General features: G+C 53.8%; 6 protein-coding genes across 6 annotated transcripts; 2 read left to right on the top strand and 4 right to left on the bottom strand.

Moving 5' to 3' along the window:
- Positions 1–116: 116 nt before the first annotated feature.
- On the bottom strand, positions 117–920 carry A1O1_06238 (uncharacterized protein; the record flags this gene model as incomplete). The annotated part of the gene is made up of 2 exons (XM_007727117.1): positions 117–739; positions 800–920. 2 exons carry the CDS (start codon positions 918–920, stop codon positions 117–119), a joined length of 744 nt encoding a protein of 247 aa, XP_007725307.1.
- A 602-nt stretch (positions 921–1,522) lies between these two features.
- On the top strand, positions 1,523–2,011 carry A1O1_06237 (uncharacterized protein; the record flags this gene model as incomplete). The annotated part of the gene is made up of 1 exon (XM_007727116.1): positions 1,523–2,011. The coding sequence occupies one exon, from the start codon at positions 1,523–1,525 to the stop codon at positions 2,009–2,011; it is 489 nt and encodes a 162-aa protein (XP_007725306.1).
- Positions 2,012–2,382: 371 nt separating this feature from the next.
- Positions 2,383–5,783, top strand: A1O1_06236 (uncharacterized protein; the record flags this gene model as incomplete). Its single annotated transcript, XM_007727115.1, has 2 exons — positions 2,383–2,775; positions 2,826–5,783. The coding sequence occupies 2 exons, from the start codon at positions 2,383–2,385 to the stop codon at positions 5,781–5,783; spliced, it is 3,351 nt and encodes a 1,116-aa protein (XP_007725305.1).
- Positions 5,784–10,351: 4,568 nt separating this feature from the next.
- A1O1_06235 (uncharacterized protein) lies at positions 10,352–10,827 on the bottom strand (the record flags this gene model as incomplete). The annotated part of the gene is made up of 2 exons (XM_007727114.1): positions 10,352–10,618; positions 10,672–10,827. The coding sequence occupies 2 exons, from the start codon at positions 10,825–10,827 to the stop codon at positions 10,352–10,354; spliced, it is 423 nt and encodes a 140-aa protein (XP_007725304.1).
- Positions 10,828–11,284: 457 nt separating this feature from the next.
- Positions 11,285–12,664, bottom strand: A1O1_06234 (uncharacterized protein; the record flags this gene model as incomplete). Its single annotated transcript, XM_007727113.1, has 2 exons — positions 11,285–12,080; positions 12,360–12,664. The coding sequence occupies 2 exons, from the start codon at positions 12,662–12,664 to the stop codon at positions 11,285–11,287; spliced, it is 1,101 nt and encodes a 366-aa protein (XP_007725303.1).
- A 1,607-nt stretch (positions 12,665–14,271) lies between these two features.
- Positions 14,272–15,942, bottom strand: A1O1_06233 (uncharacterized protein; the record flags this gene model as incomplete). The annotated part of the gene is made up of 3 exons (XM_007727112.1): positions 14,272–14,525; positions 14,611–15,554; positions 15,623–15,942. The coding sequence occupies 3 exons, from the start codon at positions 15,940–15,942 to the stop codon at positions 14,272–14,274; spliced, it is 1,518 nt and encodes a 505-aa protein (XP_007725302.1).
- Between the last annotated feature and the right edge of the window lie 1,181 nt (positions 15,943–17,123).

Below are 17,123 nucleotides of genomic sequence, written 5' to 3'. Positions count from 1 at the left end.
AAAGCGCAGGTCAACGGTACGAGCTGAAACGTTGGCGTGCCCACTCCAGCATCTGTCGTTCTATCTCCTCTCACAACAAGGGCCTCCGAACAGTTTTGGTCGTCGGCTATGTACCTTCACAACACCATGCCCACATCGCCTATCTTGCGTTTCGAGCCCGTTGGTGTGGAGGCAGATTCCAGCTCGTCGCTTCCATCGTCGATGTATTCGGAAATCTCCCATTCCACCGAGGTAGAACCGTCTGCACTAACTCCCACGCCACGTCTGATATTCTGTGTGCGGCCTAGACGGCTGCCCTCAAGTAGCTCTTCAAACCAAGACAGTCCTCCCCGCTTTCCGGTCCGCTGTGTTCGGGTGAGCCCTGGTTGGTTCCCTTGACTGATGACGGCTTGCTCTGTTGGGGGTTGAACCTGACTCTGCTGGCTGGGCTGCACATCCTCCATATCAAAGTCTTCAGGGAGCAGATCCAGGTCTTGAAGTGCCTGCAAGTCCCGACTCAATAGACTGCCCAGAGTGATGTTCATGTACTCTGCTTCAGTGGAGGGTTGTTCGGTCCAGTAGGACAGATGCGTTCCACAGTAGCCACAAAACACACGCTGACTGTGGGGTTCATGTACTGGAGAGAAGGTGCGTCGGATTGAGGAATGGGTTTCGTCAGGGAAAAAGGCTTGTGTCGACGAGAAGTACCAGGTTAAGGGAACCCGCAGCCATGCTGTTAACGGTGTGGCCTGACTTCGCCCTATGCCAGATCTTAGACTCGTGTGTTTGTGGTCGACCTCCAAAGATTGATAGGACTTACTGCTGTCGCTGCTGTCGTCGAAGTAGACTTGTGCTCGCTCTGTTGCGTCCTCCGGAACGACCACGGAATACATAATGCGCCCGCAGTTGCAGGCGCCATGAAGTGGTCTGAGGCTGCTCATGTTGTTAAGTGCAGAACGATTGGGTTTACAAGAAGGAAAAGTATGTACAGTGCTTGCGAAACCCAAGAAAAGAGAACTGCGGCTTTTTAATACGTTTGGTGTACTGGCAGTGGAGGTAGTATGATGGCAAAGGCGAGTTCGATGGTCAGTCTCGACAGAAAGTGGCGGAACTTGCAGAGGGCGGCCTTAGCCACATGCATGTGGCTTAAAGCCGCAGCCAGGCTTACTAACCAAAGAAATATAGTAAACTTTAAGTGGAAGTCACATTGAATGGTTACTAGGCAGGTACCTACCTAAGGTACCTAGGTAGTTATCGATACAACAATCTGGCGCCTTCCTGATGCTCAACAGGCAGTCTTCTTCTTCACACCCTCTGCCACTGGCAGTGATATAGGTCGGCTCATCTGGCAGATGCAGGGTCCCTATGGCTCTGCATACATCCCTCTCTGAACAGATGACAATAGGTTGGACTTCCCCGGTTTTGCCTCTAATCTCTACCTCTCGACGCCTTCCACTTTCTCTCGACTTCGATAACCAATAAAGACACATTTTCTCAAATTTGAGCAAGGATAGCTGGCCTTATCGAACAGAGATCGACAAACATGTCGAAGGAAGACGCCACCGAGTCCGACCCCTCCTCAAGGGAGTCATCGGAGGCATCAGAAGCCCGATCAACGGCAAGACGGTCTAGCTCGGCCAAGAAGACGTCGAAGACGTCGAAACCGCGCCTCACAGCAAGCCAGAAGAGTTTCAACCATAAGGATGCCGAAAACAAACGAAGAACAGCGATCAGAGAACGCTTCACCGAGCTCTCACGTATGGTGCCAGGGGCTCTAGGCCAGGAACGGAGTGAGCAAGTCATGTTAGCGAAGACGACGGATTTCCTCCGGGAAATGCTCCTGGAACAACGGCGGCTTGAGGCGATCGCCGATGAGCAGGGAATCCAGATTGACGATGAGGGAAGGCTGAAGGACATTGACCTTGGGGGAACGGAGTGGAAGGCGACCAATATGGAGCAATATGAAGCCAGTAAGCAGAAAAGAGTCTCTGGAGTCGGGCCAAGTGGCAGCAAAGAGGAAGACCACGACTAGACTAGGCTGTGGTCTCGCTGCAATTGATGAAAGGGCCCATGATCAGCACCTTCACCAGATTTGGCACAGTGTGCTGGACGTGGATGGAACATGTGGTGTTATCTAACAACCCAAGGAGGAGACCTGATGGCTGAGACCATGAATTGATTTAGCGGTTCCCTCCCGTCTTAACAAGCTGGATAAATGGGCGAACAAAGGTCCTTCTGCCGCAACCTCCATTAATCTGGCATTCACTCATGCGCCGAATTGAGCGACACTAACTACTCCCACAAAACAAACATCTTCCTTCACGTCCACCACATTTCTCAACAGCACAGCGCGAGAACTTCTTTAGAGTTCTACTTCGCGCAGACCCGCCTAATCCTCAAACCATGTCGTCGCTGAGAGGCGGCCAGGTATATGCTCGCGCCGATGACTATGATGAGATCTACAGTCAACCGTCAGCAAAGCCGACCGGTCTGCGTCCTCGCAAGGTGACACCATTCAGCGACCCTCCTATCTCTCACGTCCCTAGATATCCTGTTCTCGTCAACTCCTATCACCCTGCTGGCAGGTCGTGCACTGCTGTTGTTGGATGCGCACAGTCATCACCTCTGAACCCTGCTTCATCCGCAGACAAGCCCAGAAAAAGACGCTGGATCAGCAGTGCCTCAAAACATTTTGGCTTCACAAAGTCGCGGGAGAAGATGGAGCCAAAACACGGGACCAAAGATGCCGCGAAAGCCTTGGTCTCACGCAGAAACAACTCGCCTTCCAAACTTACTGTGAGTGCTTTCAGAGGGCATTGTCCAAAAATTCACTAATCTGACAACAGGGCCAGTCGCTCCCCTCTTCACAATCACCCAACCCTGGCGACCGAACCAAGCCTCTACCTCGTCCAAGTCCGTCCGATAAACCCTTACCGAGTCTTCCAGTAGCAGCAGTCAAGTCTGGCTCCCCTGTCCGCAGATCTCTTATTGACTGCACAGAACGGCCCCTGCGCCGATCTCTATCGCCTGCCGAAGGTCAAAATCCCAAGGAGGATTGGCCAACGATGGAACCATCAAAATCTGGCGCGGTCCCAGTCCGCCACAAAGAGACAGCGTCCTATTCGAAACCAAGCCTGGGCGAGAGCTTCATAGAAGGCATTCGCGGATTAACCATTGACGATCATGGAGAAGAAGAGCCTCAGCCCCCTGCGAAGGTTCAGTTCTCAACTCCAGATGTTGCTCGAAATGCTGGCAAGGCGACGAGCAAAGTCTCTGCCAGCCTTGCCACCCTCGGCGTTCCGGCAAACCCTTCAGATCGACCACTCTCTTCGAGCCAACTCCCTAAGCCGAGAGACTCCATGCTTGAGTCACTGGCACGTCATGTTGACACTCCCACTGTTCGCCAGACCAAGACCTCGGCAATGCGACTGCGTCGTTCTATCGGCAAGACTGCGTGGGGATCTGGTGAAAAGAAACAAGAGAAAGACGGTCGTCTCCATGCGATCCGAGAAAAGACACAGTCTCCGTCGGTGGCAAAAGCCAGACAGGTATCTCCAGGTGGCCCTTTCCGTTCGACCTCGCGTGGTCGTCATGCCGTCACGGCTCGGGGCTCTCCATACACAATTCCGCCTCATGTCAGTGCGAGGTTGAACAAGGCTCTGCCAAATATCGAGGACGATACAAAAATTGGTCGGACTACACCCGTCACACCACCTACCAACATACAACATTCACGCGGCCGCGTGGACGAGGTCACTCAGACATCCATCACCTCCAAACGCACAGCCCGTCAGAGTTCGATCCCTTTGCCAAGCCGGGGTAACCAGTCAGCACGCAGCTGGAATAACAACGGCGCAGATAACGGTAGTCGTGACCCAACGCTGGACGAAGATACGAGTGCACGATGGGAAGATCATGGTGAAAATGAGCCATTGGCGAATGCCAATGCTACTAGCACGGCTAGTACGCCCCAGTTGAACGTACTGGACACTCGTGAAGAGGTTGCCGCTCAGGAGGCTAAACTTTTGAGCATGAAAGAAGTCTTGTCTACACCAGCTCCCTACGACGTTGAGTCTCTTCCAGAAAGCGAGGCTTCTGGTGCTACTGTCCATGGCTCCGACCCTCTTGGAGGCTTCCGCGTCAGACGTGTACGGAACACTCCTACGGGAGGACCAACACTCCGCATTACTGATTCAGCGTCACGCGTACTCCTAGGCGAGGAGGACGAACCCAAGTTTACCGAGAGCGGAGACGCAAACGTCACTTTGAGATACAAGGCAAGCTCCCCTGATCTCCATCAGTCCGCTGTTGTCAAAGAACATTCTCGACGATCCAGTGGGCTTTTGGCACGGCCTCTTTCATTCGCCCGAAGCATTACGGAGCGATCGCAGACCCCTGGCAAGGAATCACAAGATGAAGAAACTCACAAGCTCATCGACGAAGACCATTTTGATGGAGGTGCACTGCCCGCGGAACTGCCTGGCGGTGATGTTGAGGATGAAAAGCAGCCGTCTGTCGAGTCTCAGACTTCTCTTGATGTTGTGGAGCCCACTACAGAAGACCTCCCTGCGGCGCGTGGCAGTTCCAGCCTCACCCATGGTGACTGGCCCTGCAAAGATTTCGCCGATTTCAAGCTCTGTGACGATGCTCCGCCAGTACTTCCGGACGAGAAGGATTCTGCCCTCCCCACTGCTCCAGGGAGGAGTAAACCGTCGTCTACCCAGACTTCCATCCGCTCAAGACCATCCACCATTGTCCTGCGTCAAGCACCCACCAAAGAAGTATCACCATTCCTCTTCCAGGATCTCGAGCAGGAAAAGGCGAGCCAGGAGAGATATTTGCAAGACTTCATGGACAAAACCAAAAGCCGAGAGAGTAGTGTGATACCAAGCTCCAGTTTTCCTCCTCGGACTTCGTCACGAAAGCCCAAGCCACCACCGATCATAGTCTCTTCTCCGGAGCAAGGGCTGCCACCCAACTTCTTCTCGTCCCAAGCCGCGAGAGCATATGGAGGTGACCCAAGAGTGAATCGAAACGTTAAGGATGTTCGGGCATTCTCTCAGAACATGGATCCAAAATCCGAGTCTTCCAAGGCGAAGAAGGTATCGCAAAAACTATCTTATAGTCCCTCTTCGAGCAGTAAGAAGGTCATCTCGAACATCCGAGGGCTGTTTCACAAGCGGTCGATCGAATCCACCACAAGCGTCAACGCGGCTGCTTCTGAAAATATGTTTAATGGCCAACCTCGTCTCCAAGGTTCTATGCGTCGCAAGCCAGTCCCGGATCCCAAATTGTCTAACCCCTTATCGTCGAACAATCAAGGACTGGCTGGACAAGGTATGAATAGCGTTCATCACACCTCCAACTTAGGAATGCAACCTGTCATACGCAACCCGTTCATCAGCCCTACCACTCCGTTCACCGCTACGGCCAGACCGTCCCCGGATCCGAGATCGCCATCTCTAGCAAAGATTGCATCTCCGCCTTTACTGTCCCCCTCATCCAGCTCGCCTGGCAGCTCGCCTTCTCTGTCTACAGCAACAGGTTTGACACACACCCTTTTGGACCTTGCCCGAGCGGAGGCCAGCCCTCGACGCAAGGCATCTCTCATTGAGCTCTCCAAATGCATGGTTGAAGTGGTCAATGCGGCGCGAGATGCCGAGAAAGCCATGGAGAAGGCCAAGATGGAGGCAGCACGAGCAGAGGTCTCTTGGCTCAAGGTGCAGAGAGAGGTCGGTACTATTGAACGCGCTGTCAGTGGACTCTTGGGACGAAATGGTGAATTAAAGTCGGAGAAGAACTGATGCGCCATCACAATACCTCGGGTCCCGGGTGCCTAAGAGACCCCTTCATCCCGAAGAAATGTCCGAGCCACTCGTTTCTTTTGCTACCATTGTGCGACATGTCTGAGTATGGTCTTTGCCTCTTTCTGCAATACGACAATGTCTTGTCTCGGGAACATCAACATTGCGTCAGACCCCGGGATTTGCAATGCTCCGGACCCAAAACGACATCTGCCTGGTCCTGACGAGTTGCGAGTCGCTGCCTGTCATATTGTTGCGTGCTTGGGTATGTGTGATTTCTGCGGCAAGGGAGGGTGGGGGACATGGCATGTTTCTCCTAAGAGACGATCATAAGAATGTACGAGCGAAGCGCAGCAAGGCGAAATGGCAGTTCCTGTCCAGACTGAGAATGGCAGATGGATCGCTTCAATACCGGTCAAGGTGCAGATCCATGAATGGAAGGTCACGTTCAGTCCACGCCCGAGTTGTCTTCTACACGTCCCAGTCAGTGATCGTAGATGGTGGAGGAGCCTACCAGAATAACTTGAAGATACACTGTTGTTGAATTGAAATGAAAATTGTTTGATTGGCCCTGACCCTGACCACATGCTGACGTGAAATACCTGTCGTCTATACTGTTATTGCTACTAGACGTATACCTCCTAGGGACTATATACGGGACCTGTCAATTGCGACAATCTGGCTCTTGTGCCGCTGTTTCTTCAATCAAGACACAAGTTATGCCATGAGCATGCTCGGATATCTATTTCCTAGGGGAGATTTGATAACATTGCATTGCTTACAATCTGCACTGAACGAAAAATCGGATCTAGAGAATAGTATCTATCTTCTTCTCGTGGTCCCTGAGATCTCCCCGGTCTGCACAACGACCGACCATTAACCACATAAGCATAATTGTCCGAAATTATTGTCAATCTTCGGTTTCAAGCCGCTGTTCTTACCCTGCGATGGCGTAGTCCCCGACAATTAAAAGAGCCGGTGACAGTTGGGACACGGGTCCAGCAATCGAAGACTCCGTAGAAGAGGGCGAATGGCTCGGGGTTCGTTTGACACGGACACTCCTACCACCTGATCATCTCTCTCGGCGGGCTTCATTGAGCTTATCCTCCTCGCGGGCCTTATCCATGAGTGCTTGCACAATCTTCAGGCCCGGGTGGTCTGGAGACATACGTGTCCTTCCGAATTCATGGATTGTAAGCGTTTGCATGGACCCTTCTGGCTGGGGTTGCCCGACGGACTCCGCGGACTTCCATGCTGATGCCAACATGTCCACCACGTCCGATGGCGGGACAGTCACAGTGCTCCAGCCTGTCAAGGTCGAACTCAAAGTCGTCGTAGCCGCGATCACAGGCAGTGTCGGCGAAGGGAGCAGATCTGTTACGGACGAAAAGCCCAAAACAGCCTTGACATGGTCCGACGAGCGTTTGAGCGTGGAGAAGTATCTGGCGCCCGTGGAGAAGGGAAGGGGTACACCATTGCGGATATCCCGGGCCAGCTGGACCAGGTCGGCCAGTTTACTGTTGACGGCAAAGCCTGCTGCGCTCCGAGCTGCGGCGGCCTGCAACGCGACGATCAACATCCCGCTGGCCAGTCCGCCGAGCAAGCCTGTCGCCACCGCCCACTCGTAGGCGCGATATTCCAGTACGAGATTGACGGCCTGGATTCCCAGATCTTCGACTCGATAGTACATGCCTCTGGCTCTGCGCGCTGCGCCGACGGCTTGTTCCAATGTTTCATAGTGGTGGGATGGAGTGATGCCGTCCCGGCGCGGGAATGCCGGTTGCGCATCGTCGACCCATACGCAGTAGACATTGGCCGGGGCGAGGCTGGGGTAGACTGTGACGAAAGAGCCGCGCAGGGGTTTAGGTGGTCGTCGTGCTCCGGCTCCGCCTCCAGTGGACGAGGAAGGCTCGTCCTCCGAATCGGCATGGCCACGCTTCTTTCCATAAGTGTACTCTCTGCGCTCTGCCGCGGCGGCTTTGGCGATGCCAATGCTCCACTCGGTGCCTCGAACAGGTCGGTCGCTTTCGACTGCGACTCGGCCGGCATCATCTTTCTGCAGATCATACGGCAGAAGGGGGAATACTCGGTCTTCCACGTCGGCCCAAGTGAAATCGGCTTCCTCGCCAAGTTCTTTCTGGATCTCCGTCCTATGGCCTTCCAGCTCCATCCGGTCTGGGCCGTGGGGCACCACGGCTTCGACTCGTCCCCAGCAAGTCATCTTCACGTGTAATGCATGCCGAGGGCCGAGGGCGTGCGGCTTAGTTGAGTTGCAGAAGTCGGCGTTCACGCAGATGTTGTTTGTGTCGGGGGACATGTCGTACGCGCTTCCCTTGGCCACGTGTGGTGCAATGCGAACAACTGTCCCGTTGTATCCTGTCAGACGAATGCAGAGGTGCAGGCTGGCTGCCAGCTGGATCAGTTCCACCAGTTCCATGAATATGGTGTGGTGCAACGAGTCAGCCTGCTCCTTTTCCGCTCCGGCCAGAGGCGACTTGCCTCGGAGGGGATCAAAGACCGGCGGGGGAAGCAGAGGCTCGAGGAGTTGCAGCAAATGTCCGGCCAGTTCGAAAGACGCGACGTCCAGGTTGTTAGAGTGTTCGACGGGGAAGTACGGGTCGTCCTCGGTATCGTCGTCGCCCCACTGGAACTTCAGCCCTTCCAGGACTTCTGCGCGCTTCTTGCTGCGAACAAAGGCGTCGTATTGGACGTAATCACGGTCGATAGCCTCGAGTTGCTTTTGTTGGTAATCTGGCACTCCAAATGCCGTGTGGTTGAAGATCCGGTGCTTGCACCATTCGCCGATGGTCCCGTGTATCAAAGGAACGCGGTGCGCACGCTTGGTGAAGAAGTTGCGCCAGCTGTATCGACTGCCATCGGCTATGAACTGTGTCATAAGCATGAGATGCTTGTATTGAGTGGAAAGGAGATGGAGGGGCCAGGCCGCCTCTTGCTCGGCTGTGAGCTCGTAGTCGAAATGCCGTTGGGAGAATCGGAAGCTCGTCTCCTGAAGACGGACGAAGAGGGCAGATATCTCATCCAGCTCTAGGGCTCGCGGGCGGGCGAGCACCTCTTGAAACAACTCATCTGCGTGCTCGATCAGGAGGAACTCCTCGTCGCTTGATGCGCTCTCGCTCTCGCTCCCACTCTCACTCCCACTCTCACTCTCACTCTCACTCTCAGAGGGAGGGACTTTCTCGGCCTGGGTAGGTTTCAAGGCAGGAGGCTCTTGGATCCGGACACGCTTCGGGGAAGAAGCTACTGTAGGTGTGACATCGGCCCGTAAAGCCGGTCGCTTTGTTGCGGTCGATGCTGCTGGAGATGGAGAAGGTACCGAAGCTCTGGGGCGTCGACGGGCACCAGCTGATATATCCTGTGGAGACTTTCGTGCTGGGATTGCAGCACCTTGACTGGGCGTCGGTGTCGTTGACAACGCTCTCACAGGTCGACCCTCGATCAAAACAGGTCGGCCCTCGATCAAGTCGGCCATGCGTTTCGGAGCGGATGTCTCTGGTTGCAACAATAGGTCCCTGGGTGGCGTCTCGCGCATGGGGGGTTTCAAGGTCAACCTTGCTGCTTCTGAAGAACTATTCCGAGGACTTGGCACCGGAGGTGGCAAAGGCTTCACTCCAACAGGGTCTTCGGCTTCGTCGTCCTCATCCTCATCCTCATCCTCATCCTCATCGTCCGAACGGGCTCTGGCCTTCCCTTTGGCCTTTGCGCTGAGCTTTGCTGGCTCGCTGTCTTCGTCTTCGTTCTCATCTTCGTCCTCATCGTCCGACCGAGCTCTGGCCTTCCCTTTGGCCTTTGCGCTGGGCTTCTGGGGCTGTTGAGGTTTCTTCTGTGGCGATCGGCTTCGAGACTTTCGAGACTTCGCTGTTGGTTTCAACTTGTCACTTTCCTCAGAAATGGAAGAAAGTGCAGAGCCCGCGGAGGTGTCTGCGGTCTTGGGCGGTCTCCTGTATGGAGAAGGTCGGGTCATTGCCCGTCTGGGCGGATTCGAAGATGAAGGCATTTCGACCTGGTCAATGTTACTGCAGAGATTTGTGAATATTGCGATGTCTTCCTAGAGAATTCAGCAACCACGAAAAGAAATGCGGAACAAAAGAGAAGCATAGCCGTTGTGGTAGATATATCGCGATCATGGGCGGTTATGCTTGCGGTGTGTGGGCCGCCGAAAACGGAAGAAAGCAGGGAGAAGAATCGGCCGTTTTTATCATTGAAGATGTCTTCACAGTCTTTATTGTTCATTGTTACCATTTTGGCTTCCATTGAAGACAATAGCGTGGAAAGAGTAATCGGAACTCTATTCAGCGGCGCAAACACAAGTGGACAATAAGATCTCTTCAAAATGAGACTGGAGATGAAATTGAAGTGAGGCCAAATGCAAGTGCGCAGCAAAAAGCTTAAGACCTCGTCGTCTCATTCCTTGAAACGCTCGGCTGGTATGGCCCTCTCTGGTGCACCGTTGCCGCGTACTGAAATGCTTTTATACATGCGCAATGCACTCGATTTCGACCTGACACTCATTAGTGAGAGCCTCCCAGAACATAAGGAATTGGGAGGAACTACATCAGTCTTGCCAGGCAACTCCTTGACGCAAACGCATGATCTGGCCGGCTTTGGGTCTGGGACGATATCGAGGACTGTTCGCGTGTCAGTCTGTGGAATGTGGCCGGTTCAGGCTTGTAGCAGCTGCTGGAACTGTACGCACAGGCCTTGTTCATGGCGGCATAGTCAGCCATGTCAGTCAGGAAGATGTTGATCTTGACAATGTTCTGCAAGCTGCTTCCGGCTTCCTCCAAAACGTTTTTGATATTCTCAAGTGCTTGTCTCTGCGTTGAAACGGGTCATTATCTAGAGCGAACTTGATGGTTGTCTCGCTTACGGTCCGGTCTTCCACGCTCCCTCCCACGATCTTCCCTGTCGAAGGCACCATACCAACGGTTCCGCTCACGTAGACAGTGCCATTGTGGATGATGGCCTGAGAGAACAGGGGAGACTTGATGCCTTTCTCAGAGACGACGGGCTGTTTTGGGGCCATTTTGACGAGCAGATTCGGGGGTAGATAGTCAGGACGCTACAAGATATACAACACAGATGGACCAAATAGTAGTCTACAATCCTCTAAAACAACAAATTGAACAAAGTGCGAGGTGTAAGATGTGTGCGTGATGTTGATGTGGACGCCCGTCTCCTTAAGCCTGGTCCTTCAGGCGGTCAATTCCGGGCGCAGTTGGCGGACTAATCCGCCACGCGCACCTCGCAACTCCGATCCTTGACCAGGCTGCGTCCCTGCGCCGTCAAACTGTGCCCCTGATTCTCCTTTCCCCTTTTCTTCCACCATGCAGCATCCACCATGCAGCATCCACCATCATCATGATCATCATCATCGCCGTCGACATCGTCCTTGAGCTTCAGCAAACATTTCTTTCACAGAGAAACAGATGTTTCAACCTCCATCAAAAATTGAATGTTCTGTCATAGACCTTCAGCCGCTGTTACCACCGATCCAATCGCCCCCATCGGCCCTGTGGCCTTCCTCTCCGTCTCGCCCGCCGCTCTCGGTCTCGATCTCTCTCTTGCTCCCAATGATACTGCTCACGACGGGCTCGCTCCATTCGGTGTTCTCGTCTGTCATCCTCTTCTCGCCGTCTTCTTCGATTCTCATCATCGGCTGCCATCTCAGCTCGCAGTCGTTGGAGTCTGCCCTCGTCCCCTCCCTCTTGCTGATTCTCCTGCATCCCCTGAATGTGTTGAACAGCCCGACCGTCTATTTCATTGATTTCCTGGTTCTGTCGATCCATGCGCTCCTGGTGTTGCTGAGCTCGCATGTTTTCCAACTGCTGCAGGTCCTCTGCTATGGCCGGGTCTAGGGCATCCCACGGTATGGGTGGTTGCCACGGCCATACCGCGTTCCATCCTTCGTCTGGATATCGCTGCTGAACGCGTTCATCACGGCCGGCTCTGTCATCGTGCATGATCTCACGGAACCCTGCGTAGTCTCTAGGCTCATAGTCGTCATCGAGGTAGTATACCCCTCCTCTTCTTCTTTCAGGCAATGCATCGGGATCAAGTCCTATTGTTCTGGAGAGCGTCCGCGTCCTCCGACCGTCATTGCCACGGTAGTGCTCATCGACAGGTACCCAGTAAGTTCTCTTACAAGGCCCCCATCCTTTGGTGATCGGGATCCTTCGACGTCGGTATGTCCAGTCATCGTCTGCCATGCTGATCAGCTTGTCGTTGGGGTGGGCTAAGAGGAGTAGCGACTCTGCAAAGACTATTGATGGACCACTTCTGTGTACTGAGCAGCAATGGAATGTATCAGTTCTCGTTGCAGGCAGATGCTAATCTGATGTACTACATCCCCCACAGCTGTTGCCCGGAGGTTGGAGTCAAGTTACACCAGAGCAAAAGGCAAACAACTCGAGGCCGCCAGTCGAAAAGCTCTCTCAGCGCCCCGCGGGAGACAGCAGAATTCATCATCTCCGTCAGTTCTTCCCCACGAACCAAGTCAAGGTTCAGAAATGAAAGCTATGCCCTCGTACAACCTGAATCTCAACCGGCCCTGCTCACTTGTCGTCCGCAGCCTCAGGCTCCTGCGCCTCGCCTTTAGCCTCCGTACCCTCAGCCGCTGCCTGCGTACGACGACGAACCAGATCATGGTACGGATAATGGTGTAAGTATCTGTCTTGAATCTCCCGTATCTCTACATCGAGATCCCTCCTCCGCTCTCGAAGTTTCCGCTCGCGTTCTTCCTCGAGGCGAACCTCTTCCAGGATTCGTCTGCACTTTTCCTTTACCGACTCGGAAGTGAACCTGTCAGGGTCGAACTGATGCCGTGTCCACGCTCTTTGGATTTCTTGATCCATCTCAATCATCATCAGCCTTTCCTGTGATCCCGATCTGGATGGTGTTGCGAAAGCGCCGTAACCGTACGAGACAGTCGATTTGGGCTCTAGCCGACCAAGATGGTCCTCGTACCGATGTCCCCTCCGGTGATTGCCACGGTCATGCTTGAAGTCGATCTTGTCAGATGTTGATATTGCCGAGATCGGGAAGGCGGGCTCCTGTCTTCTTCATGATGATTGTGAAGTGGCCTTCCATGCAAGTGGCATCTCGGACACGACCTCGATCTCGTTGGTCGAGGCATTGAGGTATTACCCTATTAGGTGAGATCTACTGGCACTTTTCAATAACAGTCAGTGGGTGAGCCTCTCAACTTTGATTCGCAAGATTTCGCCCTTTCCTGCAAGATTATGACCACAATCTAGAGTTTTGAGGATGTATTGCAAACTCTTTTGATGAAGATGGGCAAAAGCGAACTGAGAACCATTGTCTGGTCATTGTGTTAAAAGGATGGTATGGCTTCATCACTCTACCCTCAACTCGTTTGGCCGAACGGTTTCTGGCACCGAGCGGTTCCAGCATCCTGTCACCATCGATGAGGCAACAAATCTGGAGTGATGGTCTGTGACATGTTCGTGTAGATCCACCACTCGTGCATCTAATAGGACATAGGCAGAATCGTTGGCCGGAATTCTGTCTCTACAGCACAGCATTGGAGCGCGATATTTCTTCGTCGCCTTGCGCCCCCTGCTGGCCGGATTCTCTAGATGGTCGGGCGCGCCGGCCACGCTTCCACAGCCATGTTTTCCACCTCCTTGACTGGCGCCGAGTCCCGTTTCCATCATCGATAGATTTCTCGCGTCCTCCCAATTCACAACGAACTTGAACCACAACGCTTGTCTCACTGCTTGTAGTAGCATAGCATTTGATAGCATATGGTGAAGCGTTACACACAATGGCATGTAACGAACATAAACGCTCGACAACATCGTCAGTAATAGATACCATAGACGGTACTACCACATGCGAAGTTTGATGGAGGTGGAGGAGCCGTAGAACTCTGGGACAGAGCCCAGTCCGACTTTCTTATGCTGATTTGGGCTGTCAGCCTTGTCAGCCTTGCGAGCCTTCCCAGTCAGCCTAGATCAGCCACCCGCCTCGTGGAGCCTTGGGTGACCTGGTAGGGTTGCCATCAGCAAGAAGTTCACGGTGAAACAATGGATTCACAGAACAGCCATTCCTTGTTAGGGGCCCATCTCTGCAGACCATGGCTTTTGTATAATTTCTGCCCTTACTTGCTGGCCTACTTGGGTTTTGGGCAAGCGGAGCGTGAACTTCGCTGTTCTCTCATTCATATCCGGGATGGCTTGGCTTCCCATGTTCACAGCCTATTTTATAGGTGTCGGCTTCTCGTGCATATGCTGTGCAATGCCGTTCGCTGCCATTCGGGGGGGGGGGGGGGGGGTCGGAGTGACATGACCAGGAATCTTATCTGCGTCTTGTAATCGCCCATTCTGGCCGGGCGATTGTCCTGAAGTGGGATTCAGATTCATGTTCAAATCTTGTAGGCACTTTAGAAAATGTAGAGTTATTGATGAGATTCAAGATGTAATATTCCAAGGCACGTATACCGGGTCTCTCAATCGTCCAACACCGGAGCATACGTCGAGCGTTTCCTGAGAGCCAACCCATACTTCATCAAGAGGAACGGGACGGGAAGCAGGGCGGCGGCAACAGCACCGAGAATGGACATTGCCGGGCCGACTCCCAGATTGTGGAACATGGGCCGAGCGGCGAGAGGGAGGCCTGCAGCCAGAATGCTGCGGAGGAATGTGTTGGCCGCCGTGGCGCTGGCTGCGTAGAGACCATACACGTCGACGAGATAGTTGATACCTGAGATTCAGGGTCAGTGAAAGAAGGAAGGGAAGCAAATTGGCTCGGAGCCGACCTTTGCACGAGGCAATAAGACAGGACTTACATTGTTGGAAGATCGTGTTGAATCCAGCTCCGATAAACAGCGCAGCAATGGTGGGAAGGATCCAGTGGTACTTTGGCGCCGCAGTCCATCCGAACCAGAACAGTCCGGCAACCATGAGGACAGCTCCGATGGATAAGGGTGGCAGCCTTGCCTCTGGGACTGGCTTGCCGTGGGCGGCGCGACTCTTTCGGATATACTGAGGCTGATTACCCAAGTTGATGCCAATGGCAGAGATGACACCGATGAAAAGACCGATAAAAGGCAGCGAGCCGACCACTGGGCCCCAACCGCGCTGTTCCCGGAAGACGATGGGGAAGACCTCGAGAGTGAGATAGAGGATCGAGTAGACGAACGAGGCGTAGAAGGCGATGCAGGTGACGATAGGCTCGGTACACAACATGATCAACGGGCGAGACAGCTGTTTGGTGACGATGGACCGGAAATCCAACTGGAGCCTCTCATGGGTATGGTAGAATTTGTCGTTGCCCGTCTCCTTGCGCAGTCGTTGAGCCTTGCGCTTCAGTAAGATCGGGGGATACATTTCAGGCATGCAGAAAGACGTCAACGCCACCACGGCGAAGCTGATTATGGCCGTGATGTACTCTGTCCATCGCCATCCAAGGTGCCGGTTGACCAGAATGGCGGCGCCCGTGGTAGGACCCAGCGTCGGGCCTCCGACGACACAGGCAGCATACAGGGTGACGGCCGTGCCTCGGACTTCTTGAGACCAGATGTCCCCCAAGGCGGCATTGACATTGCTGACGGCAGCCGAGCCGAAAAGGCCACCGAAAAAGCGAGTGACGAAGACCGACGCGGCATCTTTGCTGGTTGCTGTTCCAATCGAAAAGATGCCCAGGCAAGCCATGGCCGGCAGCATGGATATTCGTCTGCCCCAGATTTCCGATATGGGAGCCCATAATAGAGGGCCGCATGCGAAGCCGATACTGGACGAACCGTCAGTCTCCAGGCAGAACACTCACGCACTTCCCGCCGAGGGGAATCCAAAACTCACATGTAGAGCGAGGTATCCAGTGTCACAACGATCTCGCTGACCCCAAGATATTTGGCAAGTGTGGGATTTGCAGAGGAGAGAATGCTCGATCCCAGGCTCGCAGCGAAGGCCAACAGCGTCAGCTGGAAAGTCACCCAGACTTTGACGCCCGTCGACCAGTTCTGCGGATTCTCTGGGTCATTGTCCCCATCCCAGCCCACCAGGATCTCGTCTTTTTCCTGGTCGGCGTATGGCACTGCCACTGTCGTCGCCCCGTTCTCTGCTGTTTCTGTCGGTCCCGCCTCCTCGTCCGGTGCTGCTTGGGTGGTGGACAGCACCATATCTCGACATCTGGTCACGGGCAGGGAACAGCAACATCTCTGAATCACAGATGGTCCGTTTCATTAAGTAGAGAACAGCCATGTACGCATCGGAGATCCTGGAGCCGATGGTCGGGCAACGAATGGCACCCATTGTCTTTGTTTTCCGAATCAAGGAGAGGATGGCCCGAGTGGCCGTTGATACGTCGTTGTGCCGGTTTAGCCGTGGCCAATTCCCGCTGGTGGATTTGCCCATTTGTTTCTGGATGGAGATCTTGAGCAGATTCAGATCCACTGTTCCTGGCTAGTTTGTAGCCGACCAACACGCGCAGACGCCCGACAGCGGACAAGGGTCGCTGCGAACAACGGGTTGGGGTTCGGGTGTGTGTCTTTGTGTAGGAGGCGATATCGGGTCTCCATCAAGCCAAAAGACCTTGTAAACTGCGCTTTTCGCGCCGACTGCCAACACCAGACGTCTGAGGCACCTGGACAGGAAACACTTTTGGACACGCTGCCCGTTTGTCTTCACTCGGGCCCAGAGATGTCTCGATAATACCGATGTCTTGAAATGTGATAAATCCCGCAAGCTGCAGACCTTCATTGCATCGCTCCGGATTACGCTCGCAGCGCCCGAAGAACTCAGCGTGACGGGATTTCTCATGTCGATTCAGAGATAGAAGGGACTTTGACATCGAATTTTCTTTCTGAAGGCTGGGTCCGACGAGGTGCATATTTTGCGCCTTTACCAGACAGCCAAGCGACCGGTGCAGCGAGATAGGCACGATCTTCAGTTACCTGATACAAGAAAGCCGAGAACGGGCCAAGCAATAAATACTCGGCACTGCATCACGCAGCAATGAGGCGAAAGGCGAAAGGCGAAGAGCGAAGAGCTGGACCTGAATAATAGCGGACAGGCAATTTGTTTACCATTCAAAGCAGTCGCTCCCACCCGTCCCTCATGACTTTGTCCAATCCTTCGGAGCAATAGCTTCATTGCCGGTTTACTCTTCAACGTACCCATCTCAGAATGCGAAACTTGTGGCCGCAGGCCATGCTCTCCGTTCTCCAGCATTGATGGACTCACAGCGCTTGATCTGCCCCCTCAAGTTTGAGCGAATGAATGATCGTCTCCGTATCAGGATGGACGAAGATTGGAACACTAAACCTAGCAGGCAAGATATCATTACACCATCACGGCTACC

Source organism: Capronia coronata (genome assembly GCF_000585585.1).
Source record: "Capronia coronata CBS 617.96 chromosome Unknown acBCG-supercont1.5, whole genome shotgun sequence".
Taxonomy (NCBI): Eukaryota; Fungi; Ascomycota; class Eurotiomycetes; order Chaetothyriales; family Herpotrichiellaceae; genus Capronia; species Capronia coronata.
Note: the sequence above shows the minus strand (reverse complement) of the source record. Positions and strands in the feature narration are given on the sequence as shown.